The sequence below is a fragment of the Elephas maximus genome, chromosome 4 (assembly GCF_024166365.1).
Source record: "Elephas maximus indicus isolate mEleMax1 chromosome 4, mEleMax1 primary haplotype, whole genome shotgun sequence".
Classification (NCBI taxonomy): domain Eukaryota; kingdom Metazoa; phylum Chordata; class Mammalia; order Proboscidea; family Elephantidae; genus Elephas; species Elephas maximus.
In genome coordinates, this window is record NC_064822.1 from 110,352,433 (window position 1) to 110,372,020 (window position 19,588).

Genomic DNA, 19,588 nt, shown 5'->3' on the forward strand with positions numbered 1-19,588 from the left:
CTCTGCCCTCTCTCCGGTTATGATTTTCCTCAAATCCTACTCATTAGCCTTTGCTGTTTTGCAATTTATTAGGCAACCAAGTAATACAATATAGGAAATGCCTGTGTGTGTGCCTTTTCCCCCTTCCATTCTACTAACATTTTCTTGAGGGAAGAACATGTCTAAGATGCCCTGTATCCCATCCTGCCTGATAGAGCACTGTAGGTGCTCAAGTCCTGTTCGTTAACCTGAAACATTCCCCGCACAAATGAAATATGACTCTTAATTACCTATAAAAACATGCCATGGTTTTAAAAATATTTTTATTTGTATTATTTTCTGCCAGCAGAAAATCCTGTAAATATTTTGGAATAACCAAGAGGAGGGACCCTGAATGCCACTCTTCTCCCTTTCCTATGAAGATACAAAGTCTGAGCTAGACTGAGAATCTGGATTTAAGGGGGAGGCTCTGAGTGGATCTCCTCAGATGAGGCCTCAAGAAGAAAAAAAATAAGACTCTGGTATTGTGGACCATTTCCTGAAATTTAATTGGGAAAATATGGTTGGGAGTTCCTGGATGGTGCAAAGTTTTAATGGACTTGGCTGCTAACCTAAAGGTTGTGGGTTCGAGTCTACCCAGAGGTGCTTGGAAGTAAGACCTGGAAATCTGCTTCTGAAAAATCAGCCATTGAAAACCCTATGGCGCATAGCTGGAATCTTCTCCACAGCAACTGGCCAAATAGGGATGAGCTGAGGCTCAAAGAGAATCCCACCGTGGGTTGCACCAAGGTTTCAGAGCCTAAAAGGCTTTCACCTTCCTCACTTAGCTTGAGCTCTTTGAGAATATTCCAGCAGTATCTCTTGGTCCTCACACTTGATCATCCTTTAATCCTCTAACTGCCCTTGGCAATGTCAATGCCTGGAGAAAATGAAGTCTTTGCCCAGTTGACCGCTGTTCATCTTAGGTATTCTAATACCCACATAGCAAAGAAACTGATGTGCAGAGAAATGAAGTGCCGTGGCTAAGGCCTTTCTCTGTGCATGCAGTTTGTGAGAGCATCAGGACGCAGATTCCAAGTCTCTCCATCCAGTCTTCCTTCCACTGTACCATTCTGCCTTTCTTCCACTGAACTCAGGGGTTTGGAGGGCCAGAGAACAGGAGCTAGATGTTGTGGGCAGTACATCTTCCGTTGAGAAGAGGTGGGAATTAGGCTCTTCTGTGAAGCCACTGCTGTCAGAGTAAGTGCTGTTGTGATGATGCAGAAAGCCTGCAGTGGGGAATTAAAAAGAAACACACCATGAGTTTTCAAGACAAGTTTGGGTACTGGGGTTGAAGAAATATTCCTTCTAAAAGTAATATTTAAAATTATCGGGGGCAGCAACATCAGAGTCATGTGACTTGGGGTTTCTGCTCTTCTCACCACAAGGTGAGAAGGAAATGAAGAGTTTACCTCTTGTGCTTTTATACCTGGATTGTTGAGACTGCTGGAGAAAATCACAAAACCACTGCCAATCCGTGTTCCGCACATTGAGCAGAGCCTTAGCACTAGTCACATGCAGTTCTATTAATACATGTTCCTATTAATAAATATTTCTCATGCCCTTTTCCCACAGTGGCCATCTCAAATCTTTACTATTCTCAAATTCCCTGCCCCACACTTTTTAGAGATGATCCTACAGCAGAAAGACAGGAACTGATCTGCAGATATTTCTTTGACTTTCTTTCTCTCCTGGTGACAGATATAACTATATTCATACCTATCCGTCCTCCTTTTCCCTCATCTCAGACAAAGATTTGTACTTCTGGTTCATGGGTAACCTCTCCAAAAGTGCTTTGGATCTCAGTTCATCTCAGTTCTCCAGTGGCCTCACACCATTATTATCCCTTACCTGCTAAATCATCACCTCTCCCTCACTATCGATTCTTTCCCTTCAGCAAACATTCATGTGCTTGCATCTTCTGCATCCTAGAAAACACATGCCCTAGAGTGTCTTGACCCATTTACCTACTTTCTTCTCATCACTTCCTATTCTTTTCTTACTTCAGTATTTTAAAGCCCTGTCATGCAAATACAAATACTCTTATCAAAGCTATTGATGATTAAAAAAAAAAAAAAAAAACTAGTGCCTAGTTGCAAATCCAGTGGTCTCTTTGCATTCTCTTTCCTACTGGATATTTTATGGCATATGTTCCTGAAGATTACAGTATTTTTGGAACAATCTTTACTTGGCTTCTATTTACTGCTTACTTTTTCCAAACAATATGGCTGCTCCTTTATGGATATTTTTTCCTTGATTTACCTTAAATAGTAATGTTCCTAAGGATTCCTTTTATATCTTGGCTTCTTACTATGTGTCAGGGATTGAATTGTGTCCCCCCAAAATATGTGTCAACTTGGTTAGGCTATGATTCCCAGTAGAGTGTGGTTGTCCTCCATTTTGTGATTTTCCTATGTGTTAGAGATCATAATCTCTGCCCGTGGTTAAACAGGATTAGGGTGGGATGTTGCACCCTTGCTCAGGTCACATCCCTGAACCAATATAAAGGAGGTTTCCCTGGGATGTGGGCTGTACCACCTTTTATCTTACAAGAGATAAAAGGAAAGGGAAGCAAGCAGATAATGGGGACCTCATACCACCAAGAAAGAAGTGCTGGAACAGAGCACGCCCTTTAGACCTGGGGTTCCTGTGAAGAAAACCTCCTAGACCGGGGAAGATTGATGAGAAGGCCCTTCCTCCAGAGCCAACAGAGAAAGACTTCCCCTGGAACTGACGCCCTGAATTCAGACTTCTAGCTTACTGGACTGTGAGAAAATAAATTTTTTTGTTAAAGCCATCCACTTGTATTTCTGTTATAGCAGCATAGATGACTAAGATACTATGCATCTGAGTGAATTATTTTTTCTCATGCCTTCACCTATTAGGAGTAAGCCTTTTACTCCCAAACAAACAAACAAACAAAAAGAATATCTTTATCCCCAGATTCACATATCCAGCTACGTTATGGAATAAAAATGTAACTGTGCCCCCAGTATCATCATCTGTAAAATAGAGAATAAAAAAAGGACTTACTTCGTTTAATCAACTGAGTTAGTTTGCTTAGGACAGTGCTTGATGTGTAATAAACACTATATATGCGTTTCTTATTATTGTTAATATTATCACATAGGAAAAATCTTACATCCGGGAGCTGAACTGTAACTACCAGGCTCACATAAAAAAAAAAAAAAAACCCAGTGCCATCGAGTCAATTCTGACTCATAGCGACCCCCACAGGACAGAGTAGAACTGCCCCACAGAGTTTCCAAGGAGCGCCTGGTAGGTTCCAACAAATCAAAAACAGCGCTTTGAGTTATGCACCATTTGACTAGTTTCCTTCCTTACTCTGTGCTTTGCACCAGACTTTTCACCCTCTCCTGTCTCTCCCCACGGCCATCAACAGAGTTGACTATAAAATGAAACTTCCCACCTCTAGTATGGTCATTTCACAAATAGAACATGTGCTGGGCTTTGCTACCTCAGATTTGGTAAAAGAAACAGACAATGACAAGAAATGAAAACCTTCTCCTTGGCCCTGACTCTCATAAATGTGGCAAAGGTCAAACTGTTTGAATTTCAGAAGCAGAGTGTAAATAGAAAAAGCAGTGAAGTAAAAATTCCTGGGCATGGTGGCAAGTATGAGTAACATGAAGAGTCATTTTATTTTCCCAGAAAGTTGGAGGAAGATTAAGATCTCTTCCTTGGCAGAGTCTAAATGAGGGAGTGGGAGGGGAAAAAAGCTGATGGATTGGGGCCAAGGCCTCTTTTAACAAAAAAGGTGCCATTGTGATAATTATAGAAAGGCACTCCCTCATGGAGATGAATTAAAAAAGAAAAAGGAGCTCTCTCCTGGAAGACGAAGGCCCATGAGTTTTATATGCCAAGCTAAGTAGGCTGGATTCCAACTCCTATTCACTCCCTCAGCTGGGTGTCTTTGTGCAACTCATGGACTGTACAGCTACACACAGGCCCTTCCTTCTCGGTGCTGCTACCACTTCCTACCCACATCCATACTCCTTCAGCCCTGATAATGAGTAGTAGATCAACACCTGTGACTTGGTACAGTGTTATTCTGGGAAATAATTAATCTCTTGAAGATAATTACACACTCTGGAGGAGGGAGAGGTGGGATTGCTTCTCAGTAGAGCTGAGTAGAGGAACTTCCTCACTTGGCTCTGCCTTTGATTGTGGTGACTCTCCCTCTTCCGTATTCACCACACAAGCTTTAATCTTGGCAGTGCTGACTTGTTTTCATAGCTGTCCCCCTTTCTTGTGACTCCTTAAAGAATGATAAGGGGAATGGGTTGAGAGAAGAGTTCATAGCTTTGTAAAGAGGTGATTAAACAAATGCCTAGAACATTGGGAGGATTTGGGAACCATTATGACTCTCTGCCTCAGCCAAAAGGCAGTGTCAACGAAGAAGACAGTCTCATTCTTCCAGGTAATCACAGAAGGAAAATCTATAACACCCATTTCTCGTTTATTTGAGACTAAGTGCATTTAATTTCTAAAGTTACTGAATTTTATTGAATCTGATAAACTGTCTTTTGTAAGATTCATAATTATTTTTTATTCCACTAAGGAGGCAAAACAAGATCATTAAATTGGCTCACACTACCAATTGTAAGACATACGCTGATTTCATAGGTGGTAGAATGTGAAAATATGTGTGTCTTAGAATCAACAAAATGCAGCATTCCTAACCACAGTCTCTCTCCTACTGTAATGAAATCCCATCACCCAGGCAGAAAATAGAAGCTAGTTACTTGAAATGTATACAACTCCTCCTAAAACTGTCTCCCTGGTAATTTGATTCTAACATTTCTGGATACTGACATTTAGCCCAAGATAGGTCAGGCCTGTGTGAGGAACTGGTGTCCTGGGCATTGCATAGCTTGCCCGAACATTATATCCATGTAGATCCTATATACAGGCTGCTTTTTTTTTTGCTTGACATATTGGCATTTTTCTTGTGCGAGGCTGACATCTGCTGGACAAATAATACTTGAGCAAACCTTTGCTCCAGTCAACCCACAGAACCATGAGAAATAATAATTGCTCTTTTAAGCCACTACTTTCTGAGTTTACTTCTCTCTTATATAGCAGTAGATAGCTGAGAAAGCAATAGGTAACTAGAAAAGCTTTAAAAGGAAAACAAACAGCAATGCCAACGTCACAACCCCAGAGACTGGTGTTAAGTTTCCATGTGTTGTTGTTGTTGTTAGGTGCTGTACAGACAGTTCTGACTCATAGTGACCCTATGCACAACAGAACAAAACAGTACGCAGTCCTGTGCCATCCTCACAATCACTGTTATGCTTGAGCCCATTGTTGCAGTCACTGTGTCAATCAATCTCACTGAGGATCTTCCTCTTTTTCGCTGACCTTCTACTTCACCAAGCATGATGTCCTTCTCCAGGGGCTGATCCCTCCTGACAACACGTCCAAAGTATGTGAGATGTAGCCCCGCCATCCATTCTTCTAAGGAGCATTCTGGTTGTACTTCTTCCAAGACAGATTTATTCGTTCTTTTGGCAGTCCATGGTATATTCAATATTCTTTGCCAACACCACAATTCAAAGGCATCAATTCTTCTTTGGTCTTCCTTATATATTGTCCAACTTTCCCACACATATGAGGGGATTGAAAACACCATGGCTTGGGTCAGGTGCACCTTAGTCTTCAGGGTGACATCCTTGCATTTCAACACTTTAAGGAGAGCTCTTGCAGCCGATTTGCCCAACGCAATGTGTCTTTTCATTTCTTGACTGCTGGTTCCGTGGGTGTTGACTGTGTATCCAATCAAAATGAAACCTTTGACAACCTCAATCTTTTCTCCATTTATCATGATGTTGGTTATTCATCCAGTTGTGAGGATTTTTGTTTTCTTTTTATGTTGAGGTGTAATCCATACTGAAGGTTATGGTCTTTGATCTTCATCGGTAAGTGCTTCAATTCCTCCTCACTTTTAGTAATCAAGGTTGTGTCATCTACATAATGCAGGTTGTTAAAGAGTCTTCTTCCATTCCTGATGCCCCGTTCTTCTTCATAGAGTCCAGCACCTAGGATTATTTGCTCAGCCTACAGATTGAATCCCCCACGTGTCTGTCAGTTTGTCGTACTGTGGAGGTTTGCATGTTGCTGTGATGTTGGAAGCTATGCCACTGGTATTCAGATACCAGCAAGGTCACCCATGGAGGACAGGTTTCAGCTGAGCTTCCAGACTAAGACAGACTAGGAAGAAGGACCTGACAGCCTACTTCTGAAAAGCATTAGCCAGTGAAAACCTTATGAATAGCAGCGGGACATTGTTTGATCTAGTGCTGGAAGATGAGCCCCCCAGGTTGGAAGGCAGTCAAAAGATGACTGGGGAAGAGCTGCCTCCTCAAAGTAGAGTTGACCTTAATGACGCGGATGGAGAAAACTTTCAGGAACTTCATTTGCTGACGTGGCACGACTCAAAATGAGAATAAACAGCCGCAAACATCCATTAAAAACTGGAACCTGGAATGTACGAAGTATGAATCTAGGAAAATTGGAAATCGTCAAAAATTAAATGGAATGCATAAACATCAATATCCTAGGCATTAGCTAGCTGAAATGGACTGGTATTGGCCATTTTGAATCGGACAATCATATAGTCTACTACGCTGGGAATGAAAACTCAAAGAGGAATGGCGTTGCATTCATCATCAGAAAGAACGTTTCAAGATCTATCCTGAAGTACAACGCTGTCAGTGACAGGATGATACCCATATGCCTACAAGGAAGACCAGTTAATATGACTATTATTCAAATTTACACACCAACCACTAGGGCCAAAGATGAAGAAATAGATTTTTATCAGCTGCTGCCGCCTGAAACTGATTGAACAAAGTCACCTTGGAAGAAAGGTCTGTCAGTCTACTTCCAAAAAATCAGCCTTTGAAAACCTTGTGAAGCACAGTTCTACTCTGACACATGTAGGGTTGCCATGAGTTGGGATTGACAGCAACTGGTTTACTGGCTACCCTAGAGAGAGTCCCACTTACCTCTTGAGTCTTTGCCAGCAGAAATTTGGTAGAGGTGGGGGTATCTGGGTCTGCTGGGCCAGCAGCTCTCCTCTTCCTCATTGTTGCTTTGCACCTGTAACCAAGATACAAGTGGGCTGAATCAGAGCCAGTTTTAGGGGAGCAAGGACAGGCGCAGGACAGCTGGCAGCTGTAGGGGAAGGAGGCTAAGGGTACTTGAAAGACTTGGCCTCTTCTGTTGTGGACCTAAGGTAGTTAAGGAAGGCAGGAGCTGAAGTACACCCTACATTCAATAAGAGGTGACACACATGCAAATTATGTTGCAAATAATCACAGCTTCTCTTTGTGGCAAGGATTTTTACAGGAGACCCAGCACTTGATGGCAGTACCTACCATCTATGGACCCATGCAAGAGGAGCCCTGAGTTTTAGAGGGTTCACAGGGTGAAGAATTGATGGGGTGAGGGATCATGCCCACTTGGATCCCATATTTCCCCTTCTAGACTAGAGAGTACTAAAGTGTGCTGCCCAGGTGGCCTTCAGGAATCTTTCCTACTGGTTTTACCTGGTATCTCTTTTCCTAAGGGCAGACCTTTCCACTAGTATGTGCACATGCCCCTAGGCCCTGTGTCATTTGAATATGCAGGCTTTGTGTCTACACATGTGTGTGCAAGTCCCCTGAGGGTGCAGGACAGATCTGGGTATGGGAAGAGAAGGGAGCAGGCCAAGGCTGGGAAGTGGCTCTGCCCACACTGCCATATTTCAGCACAGACGTCTTAAGAATCTGAGAATTCTAGATTTAAACATGGACTTTCAGGTCTTTTTGTACGCTTGTGCAGAACCCACAAATGATGGAGGCAGGCATGCTTGATGCGTACCTTCAGTGAAGATCAGTTTGGATGAGGAATTAGAAAATTAGCTTTGGAAACCTGGCCTATCTTAAGAATCAGGGTCCATGTCTCTTTCTCTCAAAGATTTCTGAATTTAATTCAAGAAGTAGTATGTCTGGCAAGGACAGAAAGCCTGGATTCCTCTTGCTCCAGGGCCCTCACCTTTCGTTTTCTGGGCAAGAATCCAGGGCCCTTCTTTCTCACCCTCTTCCTCACGCCCAACCCACTCACCTCCTCTAGGTCGAAAGAGTCCTGCAATTGCAGAGTTAGGGATCGGTGAAGGTCTGGTGTGTCTGGGTTCTGCCTCCATTTCTGCTGGGTAATGGGCAGGTCCAATGACTTGACCTTCCTGCCATCCCTGACCATGAGATTCTTCTGAAACAGGCTCTTTCTTGCTTTGCTCTTCCTTTTCCAGAGCGTCTCATTCTTGGCTGAATGGGCTTCCTCATTGGTGGTCTGTAGGCCCCATAGCTCTCTCCTTGCTTGTTCAGGGTCACTGCTCCACCGTAGATATGCTCTGGGCAGAGAATGTGTGTAACAGGATGCCTCGAGGTTAGAATCCAGAGTTTGTGATGCTGCAAGCACTGTGGGAAGCTTTGTACCCCAGATGGAGGGCACAGGCTCTTTCTGTGGGCCTGGCCCAAACTCCGGGTCTTCCTGGAGTACCAATTTCTCTCCTTTCACTCTGTCCATCACTTCCCATACCACTTGGTCCAAACTGTTCCTTTTGGGGGAATTGTGAGGCGGTGATAGCCTGTCTCTGGGGCTTGTGTACAGGCACATCTTGGAGATGGCTTTCCGGAGACGCTCTCTGGGTGAGTGTGGTTCAGGCTCTGGGGCCATAATCCTAATAAATGGTGCATCATTTGGGTTGTAATTCCAGAACATGTGGGATGGTGTGAATTTTTGGACAGGTGTCTTGGATACGTAAGAGTAGAGACAGAAGAAGGCATCAGCAGTCACAGCCAGTGTTTGCACTTGCTTAAACCTGCCTGAGTACAAGTGTTGAAGGTGGTTGGTTAGTCTGGGGACCATCAGCAAATTGTCTCTTAAAATTTTCCCTTCAATGGCCCTCCTAAGCTTAAAATTCAGAGAGAAGCTGCCAATTTCCCTACTAGTGCCTCTCCCATCTAGACATCTGACATCCAGGGTCCCCTTTTTTGACTTCTGGATACGAATCCCAAGTAGATATTTTCTTTTAGCCCCAAATTAATTCTATACGGAATGAAAAATTTTTCTTTCTATGTCATGATTTAGATGAAAAATGACAATGTTTGTTTTAGATGACAAATATGCAAAGGGAAAAACCAACATCATTTTCCAGGACAGTTGACAAGGATTTAGAGCTATAAAAGGCTTCTTGGTGGCAACAAATTTTAAAGATAGCAATTACTGGGCAATGGGGTGGGTAGAGAAATTTAGATGGATTACACCAGTTCTGGAGTCCCTGGGTATTGCAAATGGTTAAGGCACTTGGCTGTTAACAGAAAGATTGATAGTTCAAGTTCACCCAGAGACACCTTAGAGGAAAGTCCTGGTGACCCACTTAAAAAAATTCAGCCATTGAAAACCCTACGGAGCACAGTTCCACTCTGACACACACGGGGTCACCATGAGTTAGCTACAGTAAACTCGATGGCAACTGGTAAGACGGCAAGTACCATCAGTTCTATGAGGCTGTTGCTTCTCAAAGTGTGGTCCATAGTCCAGTAGTACTGATATCACCTGGGAGCTTGTTATAAATGCAGAATTTCAGACTGCATCTCGGTCATTCTAACAATATCTCTTGGTGATTCATAGGTACATACATGCTTAGGAAATATTGTAATAAATCATAACCAAAAAAACCAAACTCACTGCTGTTGAGTCAATTACAACCCTTAGTGACCCTATAGGACAGAGTAGGACTACCTCATCAGGTTTCTAGGCTGTAAATTTCTATGGAAGCAGACCACCATGCTGTTCTCTCGAGGAGCGGCTTGTGGGTTCCAACCAATGACTTTTTGGTTAGCACCGACTTTTCAGCTTAACTGTTGTGTCACCAGGGCTCCTTGTAATAAGCCATAGGTCCCTTAAACTGTAAGTTTCCTAAAGGCAAGAACTATATTTCTCTGGTCTACCTGCTATTTTTACAGAATCTAACACCTAATAGTGTAGCTGGCACACAAAATAATTTCAATAAATCATTATCAAACTTTAGCGTGCATAAAAATCCTCTAAAACATATGTAAAAATATTCCAACCCAGTCCTTGATGCGGTAGATTGAGCCCAGGAATCCAGTTTTCCTAAGCCTTTAAGGTGAATCTAATGCAAAGAATCTGAAACAACATTGTCAGAAATACCATCATGTTGAAGGTGGAGCAAAATATAATTTAAAATATATTCTAATACATAGAATCAAATAGAATTTTCTTTCCTACATAAGGGTAGACAGTCCTCCCATATCTTTCCTTAGTATAATATTGAGAAAACTTAAAGCATTGTTTCCCTAGGTTCAGTCTGAGGATTATATATAAGAATCATCTGAGTACTTGTTTAAAATAAACATCCTGAGCCCCTCCCTCTCTGGAAGTAAAGCCTATAAATATAAATATAAATATAAATATAAATATAAATATAAATATAAATATAAATATAAATGCTTTATAAACTTGGATGTCTCAACAGATTTAACGTTGAGAACCTCTGCCCCAGGTGGTAGTGAATTGAATGTAGTGACTATAAATGGGGAACGTTCTATCATTCCAACTGAGGAAAAAAAAAAAAAGGAATAAAATTTAAAGAGATTGTACGGATTTGATTCAGTTAAAGGAAAGAAGGCTGAAGAGAAGCAATAGTGACCTGAGGCCCCTTGAAGACTATTTCTAGAAAGAAGCAGAACCCAAAGTTATCCATTTTCACTGAAGACAAAATACAAGGAAATAGACACAAGAGACAAAGCGTGCAGTGTAGCAAACCAGAACGTGTAGGGTTTTGGGACACTGAGCCCTGCTGGAGTCCCTGTGTAGTGCAAACAGTTAATGCACCAGCTGCTAATTGAAAGCTTGGAAGTTCAGGTCCACCCAGAGACATCTCAGAAGAAAGGCCTGGTGATCTACCTCCGAAAAACCAGCCATTGAAAACCCTGCCATTGAAAACCCTCTGGAGCACGGTTCGACTCTGACACACACGGGGTCACCATGAGTTGGAATCAACTCGACAGCAACTAGTTCTGGTGAATCTGGAGGTTGGGGGAGAAGTAAAGCCTGGATAACACTCACTGGCCAGCATTAGGCAAGGGTCTTCCATTTCAATCCTCCGCACCTGGGCCTTGAGGAAGAGCTGGAAATCAATGCCTTTGGCCTTTGAGGGGGTGGTGAAAAATCGGGCTGGGATCCGAGAACTGTCTTTGTGGTCTTCTTGGCCAAAGCCCAGACTGAAGAGAACGTCTTCTGCATCTTCTTGCACCTTGTCCAGAATCTCTGAGATGCTGGAAAAGGAGGGAGTTTGGTAAACAGACACAGGGTAATCCAGGACATCTAATAAAAAGTGTAAGGAGACAGATTCCTTTCTGGTCATTTCTCTACTCTTTGAGAAAAGCTTTAACTTCTCAGAACCTGAATTCTTTCTCTGAAATATGAGAATTAGACTCCATCCCTGGTTATAAAAACGGCACGAGATTCTAGTGTATTACTTTGAACAACTTATTACCGATGCATGAAAATACAAGAAGGGTTTGAAAAATAAAAACCAGTATATATGCAAAGAAATTTTGTGGTTGCTGTTGTTTATTAACCAGCCAGATCTTGTTTGCACTCTCTGTGATGTATCTGGCTTTTGCCAGGTGGTTTGCAACTTGCCAGTGGACTTGTCCCAGTGGGTGTGTGGAACAGCTGATCCATGAGTGTATAATGAACATAAAACTCATTTTATTCGTGCCCTGAGGTAACAATTAATCAATATAGGTATGTTCAAAACATGATTATAAGAGGTAGGCCCCTTTGCAGTACACTTTTTGGGACAGAATCTTGTGTTGCCGAGGATCAAGCTCTCTCTCTTGCTATGGCACTTACCTGTGTCTACGTCCTAATCTGAATATCAAGCTGGGAGATGCTAGCCCTTAATAACCATGAGTTACAAACAACGATGGGGCAAGAAGAGCCGTGGTTTATTTGAGGTTTTGAAAATCACTGTCCCTCTCTTCAGAAAAGGTGCTGGACTTTTTGATCCAAATAGAGGCCATCCTGTTTAATTAATAGCTAGACAGTCAGGATCCCTGGCTCTACTCTTATGTTTGCCACCAAAGTGAACAAAATTACCCTGTCTTTGAATTGTAGGCATTGGACTGGATCAGTGGTTTCAATGATGGCTGCATATTAGAATCACTTCAGGACAGAAGGACTGCCGTTTAAAAAATTTAGATACCTGAGTTCCACTTATGCTTTAATTGATCTAGGGTGTAGCTAAGGCTCAGTAAGGATAAATCACTAAATATGACTAATAAGTTTCAGACCCAGGCATCAAGTTCAAACTTTGACTCTAAATCCCAGGACACTTTTCATTATACCACAGTGGTTTTTATTATTTTCCATCTTACTTTAGAGTTATTTGTATGTATATTTTGTCCACCCTATCAGATTTAATGACACATTGCATTGGGCAAATCTCCTGCAAAAGGTCTCTTTAAGGTGTTCAAAAGCAAAGATGTCACTTTAAGGAGTAAGGTGCACCTGACCCAAACCATGCTGTTTTCAATTGCCTCATAGGCACGTGAAGGCTGGACAATGAATAAGGAAGATTGAGAAAAATTGATGCCTTTGAATTAGGGTGCTGGTGAAGAATGTTGACTATATCATGGACTGCCAAAAGAACGGACAAATCTGTCTTGGAGGAAGTACAGCCAGAAGGTTCCTCAGAAGTGAGGATGGCAAGACTTCATCTCACGTATTTTGGACATGTTATCAGGAGGGGCCAGTCACTAGAGAAGGACATCATGCTTGGTAAAGTAGAAAAAAAAGTAGAAGATCAGCAAAAAAGCAGAAGACCCTCAATGAGATGGCTTGACACAGAGGCTGCAACAATGAGCTGAAGCATAATAACAATCATGAAGATGGTGCAGGGCCAGGAGGCATTTCGTTCTACTGTACTTAGGGTTGCTATGAGCTGGAAACCGACTTGACGGCACCTAACAACAACATTAGACTGTTGAGTTCCTGGGCCCGGCTCTTTGTCTGCTTCATCTTTTCAAATTCCATATACCCATTGTCTGGCCTGCATCAGGGTATCCAAAATTGCTTGAATACATGAATATCTCTTTGCTTCACTCAATCAAGAAATCAGTCAACTAATCAACACATTATTTATTAAGCACCTACTATGAGTTCAGGAACTGCCACGGTACCAGTGCTATACCTCCTGGGCTACAAGGCTCAGTGGAAGGAGACACCTGCATTTTACACATAGCATCCATCTCTGAGCAGTGGACTTTTCTGCATTCCCACTACTCTTGAAGTAAACATAGTCACACTTCTCAAGGGTGTGACTACATAAAAGGCTCCAATACGATATCCCAGAAAAAATAGACAATGGCTCTAGGTTGCATTCTCCTCTGTTTCTCACCTTTCCCATCCTCCCACCCCTGCTACAAGCTTAGTTCCTACCTTGAACTAGTCTTGTTGGTTCCACCAGTCATGCTGCTGGAGGCCAAACTGCAGCCAAGATTGTGTAGTTGGCAGGGCCGGGCTGTCTCCAGGAAACTCCTGCAGGGATCAGAACTGATGTCACACAAACCAGCACCTTGGCTTCAAGGCACCCTCTGCTGGGCATAGTCACTTCCTGCTAGATATCTTCACCCTTTGCTGAGGAAACTCAATCTCTGCCCTCATTGCTGATTGGAAAATCTATCTCTCTACTTTTATTTAGCTCTTTGTTTCTTATCTCTTTACCCCTGATACCTACCACAGTTCATTGGCTCCTGAAGAAGTAATCCGGCACTGGTTGAACTTACCTGGAGAAGGGTTTGCCATTAGCGGCCAACAGTGTGGCTGGACAAGGAACAGAAAAGTAATGAGCAAGTTAGAAGGAAAATTGGCCTCTGTCACTACTACAGACTAGCTGGACTCTGTGAAATTTGCTGTTTTTGAGGGCAACTCAAGATCACCAAGCATGGCCCTGGAAAGAGTGAGGCATGCAGAGAGTAGCTGGCCCTGGGCCTCTATACATCTGACCCATGACTGCTGCTCTGGGTAACAGTCCCTGAATGAGGACAGACTATGCAACCTTCCAGGCTAGTGATCCTTCCTGTCCCATCATGTGAGTCTCTACATGTCCCAGGAGACACTGGCAGGTTGCTGTGCCTCATTCCTTTATTCAAGCCCTTATCCTCCTGCAGTGCAGTGCTCTAAGGTGCTTGGGACTGCCTACACGGAAATAGTTTCAAAGACATTGGGCAACAAATGTAATAATGATTTTAAGTTATTTTCTCCGGGGCCAAAGGAAAGCTCCATTGATGGGCCAGCAGGTGTCATGATAGACTGAGGATTTGTTTCTGGGCATGTGACCCTTTCTGTGTTTTACATTAGATCATAATGAGGCTTTCCCTACATATAAGACCCCAGGAATGGGCTGTTTCTTTCAGTAGTTCTTTCCTTCCACCTTATCTTCAATTCATCCAAAGTATACCCTCTTACACTTTGTGCCTCTTACCCTCTGCTCCAAGGGTCAAGTCATCCTCAAAGCTGGTCCCATGGCTAGGGCACCCTGTTAAATAATTGGGCAAAGGTTACAGAAAAGCAGTCTAGGATATACATACTCACACACACACAACTGCATACATGAACATTTACACATGTCTTTAGCCTTGTATGACCCCACAATGACACCAGATAACCACATGTTTGAAAACTACTCTGACTACAAATACATTGTTTGTTGTGTGCTGTCAAGTTGATTCCAACTCATAGTGTCCCTATGGGACAGAGTAGAACTGCCCAATAGTGTTTCTTAGGCTGTAATCTTTATGGGAACAGATTGAAAAGTCTTCTCTCCTGTGGAGCTGCTGGGCGGTTTGAACTGCCAAACTTTCTGGTAGCAGCTGAGCTCTTAACCGTTGTGCCACCACGGCTCCTTGATTACAAATATACTACCTCAGAAATCACATTCGTGTTTAGATTCCAAAGGAATACACATACACTCACCTGTAACTAACCTGCCGTATATATCACACAGTCACGAACACAACCCCCTCTCAAAGAGTAAGCACCTTGGTTTGCACTTATCAACATAAACACACACACATAAATGCACACATTTTATGAAGTTCTTTTCCTGTAGCAATAGTTGTTAGTTGAGAAACAAGTAACAGAAGATGACCTTTAAGTATCAGTGAGCCTGTAGACTCTGAGCAGGCACTTAGGCTTTTGTCGGCATCTTCTGGGCCTTCTTGTGACCGCTGATGTTTAAAGCCACTCGGACATTGTTAGGCATGCATGTGCATTCATGTGCACACACACACACACACACACACACACAGAGCCATATTACTACCCAGGTAGAAGAATAGGAGAAAGATGAGGGACTACACTCACCATTGTAGATCGACTGTCCTGCTTCCTCAGGAAACCCTTCTTCAGAGTACCTAAGACCCAAAATTAATCTTAGGTTGAAATGATACCACTTTGCAAGTGACTTTTCTTCTAATGTATCACACATCACATAACCTTGCAATGGGATTTATAAGTATTTCATTTGCTCTTATACTGGAGACAACTAAGACAACTAATGTTGTGGTTGTTGTTAGGTGCCATCAAGTTGGTTCCAACTCATAGGGACCCTGTGCACAACCCCATGAATCTGTCAGTTTGTCATACCGCAGAAGCTTGTGTGTTGCTGTGATGCTGGAAGCTATGCTACCAGTATTCAAATGCCATCAGGGTCACCCATGGTGGACAGGTTTCACCGGAACTTCCAGACAAAGACAGACCAGGAAGAAGGACCTGGCAGACTACTTCTGAAAAGAATTAGCCAGTGAAAACCTTACGAATATGGAGGGGTTACTTGTTTGGCGCAAATTCATAGAGGTTGTCAAGGGGGACAGAACTGATATTTTAGATTGTCCTAATCACATTATTTAAAGTTGATTTATCAATGATTTTCCAGGTAAAATAGAGTAGAAAAAATATAGTCGCAAAACTGGGGAAATACATTCATAGAAGCAGGCATTCAGGTGCCATAATTTTCACATCACGAATGTAAATATCAGGGTTTTTTTCCAAAGCTTTAGGAACTTATCTCATCTACCCACACCCTCCTCCTCCTCTCTGAGCCATGCTTTTGCTGAATATTTTTTCTTTCAGGAAATAACAGAAACTGCATCCTGGTTAGAAATCGTGTTTTTAGATTTTGAGATACGATCTTATCGAACATTTACCATCTTCGCCAGAAGAACAAACAGCAGTCAGCATAAATGGTAGGGAGCAACAATTCAGTTCACAAGAAGGAAAACCCTGTTCAAAATAGGTGAGTGAAGTAGTCTGCGAAAAAGCTTTGAACCGAGTCTGGAGGCCCTGGATTTCAGTCTTGGCTTTTTTCCTTTATCAGTCTCCTGCTTTCCAGATAATTCTCAAGCTGCTGCAGTATCATTTTAAGAAATGTTTATTAATAGGAATGGGTTTACTAATTAAACATACGTGTGGCTCAACGGTTAAGCACTCGACTGATAAGGGAAAGGCTGGTGGTTCAAAACCACCAGCCACTCTGTGGGAGAAAAGACCTGGTGATCCGCCTCCGTAAAGATTTCAGCCTAGGGAGCCCCACGGGGCAGCTCTACTCTGCCTTGTAAGGTTGCTGTGAGCCCTAACTGCCTCCACAGCATACAACAACAACAGATCTAGTGCTTACATTTTACAAAATGAATCAGTACATATACAGGCATCTTTTGCTCATACCTTCCACTGACAAATGAAAAAAATTAACCATGTTTCCAAAAATTGGAATTTTTGTATGTCCTTATGAGAAAATGTACATCACAAAATGTGAAATGATACCCAAGCTAAGTAATAATTGATAATCCTAATAATACAACTAGAACTACACATATATATATATATTACTCTTCCTGATACATAATTACGTTAAAAGATATTATAACATTGTCGTTGTTAGGTGCCATCAAGCTGATTTTGACTCACAGGGACCTCATGTGACAGAGTAGAGCTGCCCCATAGGGTTTTCTAGGCTGTAATCTTTATGGAAGCAGACAGCCAGGTCTTTCTTCTGTAGATCTGCTGGATGGGTTTGAACCACCAATCTTTCAGTTAGCGACAGAGTGCTTAACCGTTGTGCCACCAGGGCTCCTTATTATAACATAACACTATAAAATATACCATAATATGTAACGTTAGGGTTTGGTTTTGGGTATTACTACTAAAAAACACTGTGTGCGTGTATATATATATATATATATATCGACTGCCAGAATATTGATATTTACTACTGCATTTAATTCTTGTGTTGTAGCTAAATAGTGATGTAGCTACTAAGGTCTACTATTACCATAACTACAATTAAAACATAAAGCTATCCCATTCCTAGGTATAAGCCCAAAGGAAATGCCTGCATATGTGCTCACCCCAAAAGAAGCATAACCCAGAATTGGAAATACTCCACATATCCATTTATTTAAAAATGGATAAACAGTATGGTATGCATACAATTAAATACAACAATGAAAAAGAATGAATTGCTGCATGCAAGAACAGGATGGACTTCACAAACAAAAGAAGCACATAAAAAAAGTTACGTATTGTATGATTCCATTTACGCAATGCTCAAAAGATCCAAACTTTATCTATGATGTTGAAAGTCAGGGTATTGTTTAACCTTGTGTGGAGGCAGGGTCGTGACTGGAAGGGATTAGGAAAAGAGTTTTTGGAGTTCTGGTAATCTTCTTCTTCTGGTCTCATGGGTATATTCCCTCTGAAAATTCATTGAGCTGTTTATTTAATATTTGCTCAGTTTTCAGTAAGTATATGTCAATATAACTTATCCTAAAAGGAAAAAAAATTGCTGCTGATAACTTTCTGATAAGCATGTTACACTTTAATAAAATTTATACTAAAAATACCACTGATAAAATTCCTGGTTTGCCCAAAGCAAAACTCACTACTATTCATAAGAATACAAGTATTTTGTTGGGTGTCCATCCTACCTCTCTCATCTTTAGTCATGTGAGCCCTGGTGGGTATTTCTATAGTTTTTTTTAATAAAGGCTAGGTCCCTGGGTGGCACAAATGGTTTGCATTCAACTACTAACTGAAAGGTTAGTGGTTCAAACCCACCCAGTGGAGCCATGAAGAGAGGCCTGGTGACCTGCTTCCATAAAGATTACAGCTAAGAAAATCCTATGAAGCAGCTCTACTCTATAACACATGGGGTAGCCATGAGTCACAATCCACTTGATGGCAACAGATTTGGTTGGGTCTTTAGAAGTTCTAGCTGAGGATAAGCCTTGGAGTAGTAGGCTTTTCTATGTGTACGTGAGATCTACCCAGTCTTCACAGCACTGTGGAGAGGAGTTTGGATCTGCTGATGCCTCCTTGCTAAGCATCATCACATGAAACTTCATGGTCATCATCAAAGTCCAGGCCCTTCACCTGTTATTGCCTATACCATAAAATCAGTGAAAAGGGACTAGATCCATAGTTGCTTCTCTGTCTCCGCCTTTGCATTAAAAGGTCTTTTAACAGCATTTCAAGTGTGAAATAGAAAAACCAAGGTTCTGCTCCTCCTGTACACCCAGTTCCTAATTTATAGAGAGGGTAGTTGGATTGTGAAAAGAAACATGTTTCTGCTTTTCGCTTCCTCAGCAGTTTCCACAGATGTCTCTCTGCATACATTTAAGCAAAATCCCATACGGATGAATTTTAGGCTTTCAGCTCTGCCTCTGATGATTCAGAAGGAACACATTCAGGCCCTAGAAGGTTCCCTGAGAGTTTAAGAGGAGAAAGAAAAAGGAGAGGTACAGTTTGAAAAGAAACTAGCAGCAGAAGGTCTATCACTAGATCTAATTGCACAATATTAGAAAGGCATTGACACTAAAGTTGGTGAACTTGTTTCTGGAGAACTTGTCAGAAAAGAAAACCCACTTGCTACTAGATGGAGATTGGCCTTGGAAAAAAAATGGAAGCTATGTGTTCTTGAAATAGTTTGCAAAGTGCCTCTAGGAACACCTGGCAAGAACGTGGACAGATACCCAGTGAATGTGGGCTCCTTGTCTATTCTCCTTCTGTGGTCTTGGTGGCCTGAGAATCAAAGATTGTGTTAAGTCAGGAATTCATACTTACAATGCCTTTTCTCCTATCTTCTTTATGGTCTATTATCAAAATTCAAATGTTCTTTCATTATTATCAGTCATCATCGTTATTCTCTAATTTTTATTCTTTTTCCCATGCAATTAGAAAGTATTATGTACTTACTAGAGAGAATTAGAAAATGGAAAAAAATTGGAAATATTTTCTGAACCTACATGATGTTGATATACTTCCTTGTGGCCTTTAAGAATCTTAGATATTGAAGATTTTTTAACATAGAGAAAAGTATAGAAACTATAGCAGACACCCATGCACCTGCCACCCTATTTTCAGACATGTAAGCATTTTCTATATTTATTTCAAACCCCTATTAATAAAAACA

General features: G+C 41.8%; 1 protein-coding gene across 4 annotated transcripts in view; it reads right to left on the minus strand.

Annotated features, from left to right (window-relative positions):
- Positions 1–287: 287 nt before the first annotated feature.
- The window catches only part of TESPA1 (thymocyte expressed, positive selection associated 1), a 40,748-nt gene continuing 21,447 nt past the window's right edge, over positions 288–19,588 (minus strand). For 3 of the 4 annotated variants that reach the window (XM_049883364.1, XM_049883363.1, XM_049883365.1), the window contains 8 exons: positions 15,484–15,533; positions 14,603–14,656; positions 13,905–13,941; positions 13,558–13,656; positions 11,179–11,387; positions 8,149–8,909; positions 7,050–7,143; positions 288–1,247 (listed from right to left, as the gene is read on the minus strand). In XM_049883364.1, coding sequence (XP_049739321.1) covers positions 1,039–1,247; positions 7,050–7,143; positions 8,149–8,909; positions 11,179–11,387; positions 13,558–13,656; positions 13,905–13,941; positions 14,603–14,656; positions 15,484–15,533 — 1,513 coding nt within the window. In that variant the 3' untranslated portion in view covers positions 288–1,038. The other variant, XM_049883366.1, reaches the window with a different exon arrangement.